Source organism: Austrofundulus limnaeus, unplaced genomic scaffold (genome assembly GCF_001266775.1).
Source record: "Austrofundulus limnaeus strain Quisiro unplaced genomic scaffold, Austrofundulus_limnaeus-1.0 Scaffold684, whole genome shotgun sequence".
NCBI classification, from domain to species: domain Eukaryota; kingdom Metazoa; phylum Chordata; class Actinopteri; order Cyprinodontiformes; family Rivulidae; genus Austrofundulus; species Austrofundulus limnaeus.
The window spans coordinates 135,965-144,951 of record NW_013953086.1 but is presented as its reverse complement, the minus strand read 5'-3'; the positions used below and the strand labels follow the sequence as shown (position 1 = coordinate 144,951).

The following is an 8,987-nucleotide window of genomic DNA, read 5'->3' as shown; positions in this document are numbered from 1 at the left end:
ACATTATATTACATTATATGACCTATTTTAAGTTGCGTTCACTATGCAGTGTTTTTCAACCCTGGTCCTCAAGGCACACTACCCTTCATGTTTTCTCCCTGCTTTGACACACCTGATTCAGATGACTGCAGTTCAACAAAAACCTGCTAATCAGTTATCAATATAAATCAGTTGTGTTGAAGCAGGGAGACCTCTAAAACATGCAGGTCAGTGTGCCTTGAGGACCAGTGTTGAAAAACACTGCACTATTGTATAACAAAATATATCAATACACCACAAATATGATTAACAAGCATTACAAAAGTCTTAGCTTTTCATTCACCAGTCTTAATCCATGTTGGGACAGAGCTTGATGCTTGGAAAAAAAAGGCAGTCAAAGCAAAGCAGTAGCCATGCTACAAGCAGTTAGCTTAATCCAGGACTTGGAAAAGTGTAAATTCTCCCTCTGTCTTTGTCTCTTTCATGTCTGGCTGATCAGGTCCAAGCCCTTCTACTTAAAGTTTCTCCTGGTGTGTTCTCTTATGCAAAGGTTTTGTTTCAAGACTAAGAGACTTACCTGAGTTGTTTTTAGCTTCTCCATTTCTCTGATGGGTCTCCAAACTCCGCCTACTGACCTGCGGCGCAATGACGAGCTTTTTTTTCAAACCTCTTCTGCTTGGGCAAAATCTGCAGAGCCCCAGAACCATAAAATTCCACAACACTGATTGGCCAATTTAATTTTTAATCTGCCTAGCAACTGTATGAGATTGGTTAAGAGTCTGCACACCTCAGGCTCTCTGTGAATCGCCCCATGACAGAAACGAAACCGGTTTGTGGAAATTTACTGGTAAATAAATGTCATTAGGTGGAGAACATAGTTGAAATAATTCATATTATACATGTAGACATACACTAATGAATAAAAACAACATTTATAATTAGATTTATAAAAGTATATTTTATATTTTTCTTCTTCTTCTTCTTCTTCCTGTCAGTTCGGGCAGCACCCCCTATGGACCAGCCACCACTGATTGAATCAAAGGGAACTTCTCAGCCTAGACTAGGCCATCACTCGGTCGCATCTATTATTTTGAGCTTACCAAAGTTACTCACAGAGAAACTTTTGTTTTGAAACTTCCATGGCGGAAGTATTCTATCTTTGAGAAAGATACAGAGAAGTGCCTCGTCTCCGATCTTTGAGTAAAAGAAACCCAGAAGACGCTGAAGGAGTAATGTAAACATGCCTCTTAAGTGTCCGACTGGATGAGGTTCCAAGACGTTCTTCACCAACTGGACGATCTTTCCTCCGACTTGAGCCGTGGTGGGTAAAACTATCCCCGGTCAAGGTAATGACTGTTTGTTATTGAGCGTACCTGAGGTTAGATCTGTTGAGAGACGTCTGCCCTTTCTGGTTAAGATCCACATTCTTTAAAGGATAAAGTAAAAACTAACTAAACCTCTTCCTCCACCTTGCTTTGCTCTCAAACCTGCCCTGCCAAAACCTAAGAAAAAAGTGCTGCAAACAAATGGCTTATTAACATCTAAACCTAAAAGTTTGTTGTTAAACTTTTTATAGGAAATTTGATTGTCCACAATAAGCTGTACATTGGTGATTTATTTGATTCTGTAAATAATAAATGATCACATTTATTATTAGATCAAACAAGTCACTGAGTACGCTCATCTTATTATGTGTTTTGATCCATTCATTTTTGTACGGAAGAGATATCTACCGAAAATAAGAAGAACCTGTGAATTTCCTTGTAATTTTTATCATAAGAAGGTGTATGAATCACTACAACTGGATGGAAGGACCATGTAGTATCATGTGTTGCTCTTCTGATGCTGTATTCCTCTCATTTATGAAAAATGAAATAGAGTTTATGGCTATTGTTGATTCTTAATGCAAAATGTTAGATTTACAAAATGTAGACTTTACACCCCCCCCCCCAGTAAAATATTAATTACCAGGAGTTAATATAGATCATACAATTAATTGAAAACCTCATAACTTCTGTATTACCTCTTTTAGCCCATGGTACTTTTTAATGTTCTTGAGTCCCTTCTTCCTTAAATTCACTTGGGAGTCCTACATCCATCAGCTCTGCGTTCTTCTGCTGTGGTCACTCAGTTTGTTTGGATGACATGTTCTTGGTAGATTTACCTTCCACTTTTTGATCATGACTTCAACAGAACTCCTGAGAATATTTAGGACCTTGGAAATCCTTTTGGATCTATTTCCTGACTTGTATTTTTAATGACCTTGTGTCAGAGTTTAATTAGAAAAGTCTCTTTAAAGAGGGTGAATACTTATGCCAATGCCTATTTATATATGTATATATATTTTTATTATTTTTCGATACTTTATGTAAATGTAGTTTTACTTGCCTGTGAAGAAGGCCTTGTCCTTTTTTACTATGGCATAAATAAAATTCAGGCTCGTTGCACAAGTGTGCATACTCTGAAATAGATACTTTGTTGTACTGGTTTAATTCCAGCTTTAAGTGTTTTAGAAAGGATGCTATCAGCAGTCCACATCTTGATTTGGTGAAATTTGTCTACTTGTTCATGCTAAACTGTAAATTAGTCAAACTTTGAAGGCATCACTTGTGTCCACCCCTTTTTATTCACCATTTTATAAACAAATTTATGTCACTAAAGGAATTACTTTTTATGTAGCTTCCTAGCAGAAACATTAAGGTTTTAGCCCCAAATAAACAGGATTTAGGAACTTTTCATCCTTTTCAACTGAAACTGAGGTTTTAGTCAAGATGAAGATCTTGACTAAAACCTCAGTTTCAGTTGAGGAAAAACAACCCTTCAGCATGATGGTGCTAGCACTGTTTCACCATTAGTTTTTTGTTCATATTTAGTCTTGTTCCTGCACCAAACAGACATTTTAAAAATGTGGCCAAAATATACATTTTTGGTTATCAGACAGAACACATTTTCTGTTGGTCTTTGGGAGATGTAATTTATATTTATACAATAGCCTTGATGTTTTTTTTTCTTTTCCTTTTTTTTTTTGTTTAAGAAAAGGTTTTCCTGTCCCAGAGACAAAATACACAGGAGGAAGTTACATGTACACAACCAGTACTTGTCAGAAGCTCCTGCAGCTCCTTCAGTGTTGCTGTAGGCCTCATGGCTCCTCTTTGACCAGTTTATATCAGGATTTAAGCATTTTTTAAGGGATGAGCAGTTTGATGTCACTGTCATATTTTCTCCACTCTTGTTGAATGTCTTCAACAAATTTGTACCAGGTATTTGAAATTTAGTAGCTACTGGCAAAATGTTTTGTAATCTCCTCTTGACTGACAAATTTTAGCATCTTTTGGATGCTTTGTGAGCTCTCTGTGAATGTTGGATTTTACTGCAGACAGGAACTGACTTAATGTCAGGTTCATTCTTCCAGAAGAGCTACACTTTATTTCAATGTTCCTAAGAAGAAGAAAAAGTATGGAATTAAACCAAAAGATGCATCAGCAAACTATTAGTTAGTACACTCTTGTGCAAATAATTTCATTATTTTAATATGTAGAAACTTTTTCCTCACAGCTGATTTTGTTTCAGTTGAGTTGTGCAGGACAGACATATAGTTTTGAATTATTTACTTTGATTTTTCTTCACATCACAAAAATTTGGAACATGTGTGTGTAGACTTTTTATTTTCCGTATAATAGCAGTTAAACGGAGTATTAGGGCTACACAAGATTTTTTTTAAATTATGAGTATAAAGTCATAATATTATTAAAGTTGTATAAAAATAAAATCATAATATTATGAGAATAAAGATGTAATATTACAAGATTAAAGTCGTAATATTACGAGTTTAAAGTCTAAATATTAAGAAGTTAAAGTCATAATTCTGTGACATTTACAATGCAAAGCATGCAGTTACCACTGCATTAAAATGAGGAATGTTGAGCAACTTGTCGAGTTGTTCTTCAGTATTGCTTAAAATAAATAGTTAATTTTTTAGCACGTTAGCATCAAATTATCAGTAGCAGGACTTGGAAATTGTGCAAACGACTATAAACTGAAGCCGTATTGTAATTTATGGATGCATTGACAGATTTAGTCGCATAGATAATTTGGACGAAAACATATTAATCCAAGTGACCCAAGTCATCATGGACTACTTTATAAACACAGACACATGACTGTCCACAGCAGGTGTGAGGAAAATAACAAGGAATGGAAAATAGACATGTCATGATTATGACTTTATTCTCGTAATATTATGACTTTATTCTCGTAATATTATGACTTTATTCTCATAAATTACGACTTTAATCTCGTAATGTTACAACTTTAATCTCATAATATTATGACTTTATTCTCATAAATTACGACTTTAATCTCGTAATGTTACAACTTTAATCTCATAATATTATGACTTTATTCTCATAAATTACGACTTTAATCTTGTAATAATAATAATAATAATAATAATAATAATAATAATAATAATAAATCTTGTGTGGCCCTAATACTTTGTCATATAAACTAAACCTGCACAGATTAATCAGTTTTGTGTTGATTTAAGTAACTCTGCTGCACATTTTCACATCGGCCATGCTGAGGAGCTGAGTCAGGAACTGAGCAGCAGAGTCCTGTTTTCTGAACATCTCTAAGGAAACCAAGATCAGCTGGTTGATCCTGTTTACGTTAATCCTGTTTATACAGTTTTTCACTTGAGAATTTAATCAGTGTGGCTCTAGTCAGCAACCCAGTTCCATCCTCTACCCTGAGGCCTGATCACTTAACCCTTCACAGTTAGCAGTGCTGTGGTGCTAAAAGCTGTAAATGGTTTAAACTTCTGAAATTTTGTTTGGGGGAAAAAAACATTTTCATAGAAATTAAAATTAAAACCTTATTGTGATCTTCACAGGCAGCAATTTCAAACTTGTTTTCTTTGCTTTTAAAACGTGAGCATGAGTTAGATGCAGAATTTTAACTGAAACAAATGCTAATGCACAATAATAACCTGAAAGCTAAGCTTAAAATCACTGCTTGTCTTATTTGGGACATGTTTAATTTAATTTTCAGTTTAAACCATTCACTACTTTCTTCTTGCTTTTATATTTAATGTATTTTAAGCTGCCAGAAGCTCTAAAGCTGTCAGGCTCGCAACTTTAAAATGTTTTATGTATTTTTTATAAGAGTCGCTAAAATCTCATCCACAGACCAGTTAGAAACTAAAAACTAAAAAGAGATTCTTCAAAAAAGGAGCTAATTTGACTGTAAATCATCGAAGTAATTTTGACTTTATGTATATCATATTAATATTTACCAAACTATATGTTGTTTTATGATTGATCTCTGATTTGCACACGATCTCAACCTTTTCCTAATTTACTTGAAACAGGAACATTTGGTTTACTCCAAAATTTTATAAACACATTACACTTCATTTTAAGTTGTGGTTAATGGTGTAGATTATATAAGAATATTGCATCTTTTTAAGAATATAACAGCAATTTGCTTTTTTTAAGTTATTTTATTTTATATTTTACAGTTGCCATATGTATAGCCCACTTATAAACTGCAGACTATTAAAAATCGAACAGTATTTTGTTACAGTTTTACCTTGTTGAGATGAAAGGGAGGGATGTTGTGTAGAATTAAGTTTATTTCAGTCCTTTGTAAAAAAAATAAATATAGTTAAAAGATTTTAAAAGGTCAGTTTGATGGGTATTTAATCTTAAATTATTATAACTTCTCAACTTGAAATCTTTAAATTTGTGTCAGAGGCCGACTTTTTTGTGTTTATCTGACTTACAAGTTTTTTGTTTGTTTTTATTATTTCTTGACGTTAGCCTCGAAGTCACTTATTAACAAACTCTACTTTTGTTTTTGAGCTTCTGTTGAAAAAGTATTTTTCAAATTAAATTTTAAAATATAGGTCTTTATTTAGTTTTTGTTATATGTCACTTTGTTCTATTACATGTTTTATTCTTATTATTATTATTTACTTAAAAAACATGATTTGTATAAGGATTAAAATGACAGGTGGAATATGACTAGACCCTCTTTTCATTCAACTAAATTTTGAAGTTCAGGGGGCTTAGTGTTTTTTTTGTCCAGAGCCCCTTTGATGGGCCCTGCTGTAAGGTGCAAAGTTAAGTTTTGTTAAATTTTAAATAAGATAACTTTATAGAGTAACGATTCAAGCTTGTTTGGTGTGAGAATTAATCACATTTAAATGCACAGTTAAAATGTAAAAGGCGGAGGTGAAGTGATGTTTACAGGTGTTTGGGGGGGGGGGGACAGGTAAGCGCTCAGAGCTCAGCGTTGGAGGGCGGAGATGATCTGCCGGGAAGGGGAGGCTCCCGGCGGAGCTTCGAGCCAATCAGCTCCCGGAGACTGCTGTCACCGAGCCAGCTGACATTCAGGTCAGAGACCGAGCAACTCCAGGAGGGACTCCTCGTATCTGAAAGCGAGGAAAAGTTTTGACAGGCGGAACCTGCGGGCGGTTCTTTTTCCTCCTTTTTTCTGCCGACAGCAGCGACGGCTCAGAGGTCACTGCAGCCGGAGTGGCGCGTCTCTCTGCGGGTAGGAGGCTGTACGATCCTTGGCAGTGTTCTGAGACTGTACGGCCCCGAACCCCCGGCTTGCATCCACGGACTTAAACTCTGCTCATGGCATGATCCGTCACAGGACTCCTGATCTGATCTGATCTGATCTGCGCACTTTGATTTAAACAGGAACTTTTCTTCTCTCTGTTTGGAGGAAACGGACTTTTACAGACTCGTATTAAAGTTGGACTTAAATCCAGACTTGTCGGAGTTACGACCGAAATCATGACAGCAGATAAAGAGAAGAAGAGGTAAGACATGACATTAATGTTTAATTACTGGCCTCGAACTTTCAGGGGTCATTATAAACATGTATTCAGCAGGTGGGAGAAAAGCCAGGCAGGACCTGTTGCTGCAGAGCTGCATGTGACTTGGCCTGGATTTCTGCAGCTTAGTTGGTGGAGATGTGGTCAGCTTTATTGCGGTTTTAGTAATAAAGGTTGTTACTGTGGTGTTGCACATTCATGCAGTTATTTGGCTTTATTTCGAGGCCAAAGCAACTCTGGGTGCTTGTAATGTGGTCCATTCCTTACAGAAAAATAACTGAATTTTACCGGTGGAACGTGTAAAAGACAAGGGTTCATGTATCGTGTGAATTTGGAGCAAAAAGCAAAGCAAACAAACAAACCTTAATATGTTATTTACGTTTTATATATTAGAACAAAAAGGATGAATATTACATGTAAATCTTATAAATTGATTTCAAAAGACACATTTTGCAAGTTTTGAGTGAGTTAATATTAAAAACAATAAAAAAAATCCTATTTTATATTTCTGAAAATATGTTAAACTATTTGCAACAGATTTTTCATGCATGTTTTAAAACGTAGATTTTGGTTAAAAAAAACATGAATTTCCCATTTGGAAAAGTATTTTTTTTAAATATATATTTGCAACAATCTGGTGATGTGAAACACATCTCATGTTTCTCTTGTGATTTCGAAACATTGTCAATATGTTTGTGGCCACAACTTTCACAGCAAACACACGTTTTTTTCTTTTTTCTTTTTTTTCTGAGAGGAGACTAATTCATAATCATTACTCGGGTATTTACTTCATTAGTTTTCTGAATGTCTGAGCTGTGACATAATAATCATTCATCAAAAGCCCACACTTATTGACATGTTTAAACACTGGGGGTAATATGGTGGCTGTGATTAGTGAAAAATAAAATTGTATTTTCCTGCAGATTTACAGCAAGCCAATAAACCCTGTCTAATAAGATTTCTGTTAACAAATAATTCTGCAGACGCACTTGTAAGACTGATTGTACGTGGTTGACCTTTGACCTGATTGGAGCAGAAAGCAGGCTGACTGTGTGGGACAATTAGCACTCTGATTGCAGCAGATACCACCCCGCCTGCTCAGGAAATTTCCAGAACTTTAGGTAGTATCTCCTCCTGTCTGGTGCTTTCCTGTGCAGATTACATCTGTTTAATCACTGCCTGGATTTCTGTTGCTGCATATTTGACTGCATTGATATAATCAGGACGCCTTCATGTTATACAATGCGTCCTGAAACCAGTTTGTCGAACATGAGTGTCCTCTACTGGGAAAAAGTGTCCCTTGAGAACAGAAACGTTTCAGATTTAAACATTTGCACCAACGTGTTGTAGGCCTACAGATGCTGGTTGCTGGTTGAGGCCGCAGGGACTTTTTTTAACAATAGGAAAAACATCCCTGAACTCATTTAATCAGAAGGAGTTTTGTTCGGGATCTTTAAAAAGTATATGTTTATTTTTATTTTTTTAGATGCCGCTTAGAAAAGAAATAGATTTCAATCAGCTGTCTGATGCCACCCTGTCTGTCCGGTCCTGTGGCTCATTCATGGACCCAAACATGAGCAGATGTTTTGAAATCTTGGGCCTAAAATTAGTCAAAAACACTTTAAAGAATAAAAATGTTGACCAGATGGACTCCGTTCAGCCATTTTAGGGAAGGAGACCTCTGCAGCCCGGCTGTGTGTGTGTGTTAGTGTGTGAGAGTTCAGCACTTGTTGATGTGTGTTTGTCTTTGTGTTCCACAGTAGCTCATTGTTGCTGCTGCAGCCTGGAAGCCATAATTGCTCTGATCAGTTGTATGATTCATGACAGCTGCCTGGCAAGCATGGGCCGCTTTCAGTTAAGGTGTTTCAGATTGGTTATAATATCCCTGAGGTGAATGGCTGAACTCACTGGAGTGTCTTCTTTGTGATTGGACTTATCTGAGGTTTAAAGGCTCCATCACACGCAGTACGTATCAGAGGTTCAAAAAGTGAGCAGAATGCAAAATAAATGAATAAAATTAAGGGACTTTGCAACAAACATACTTATTATTTTTTCCTCACAATGGGCCTCATGCAAGAACATGTTYGTATTCTTATCCTAAATTTCTCTTACTTTTGTTCGTACAAAGGGTTCGTACGAACATGTCACGTCAGATTCAACAAAC

At 35.9% G+C, this 8,987-nt stretch overlaps 1 protein-coding gene across 1 annotated transcript in view; it reads left to right on the top strand.

Annotated features, from left to right (window-relative positions):
* Positions 1-6,400: 6,400 nt before the first annotated feature.
* Positions 6,401-8,987, top strand: part of epas1b (endothelial PAS domain protein 1b) — a 100,328-nt gene continuing 97,741 nt past the window's right edge. The window contains exon 1 of the mRNA XM_014027802.1: positions 6,401-6,808. Within this exon, the coding sequence (XP_013883256.1) occupies positions 6,783-6,808 (26 nt within the window). The 5' untranslated portion in view covers positions 6,401-6,782. The remainder of the gene's footprint in view (positions 6,809-8,987) is intronic.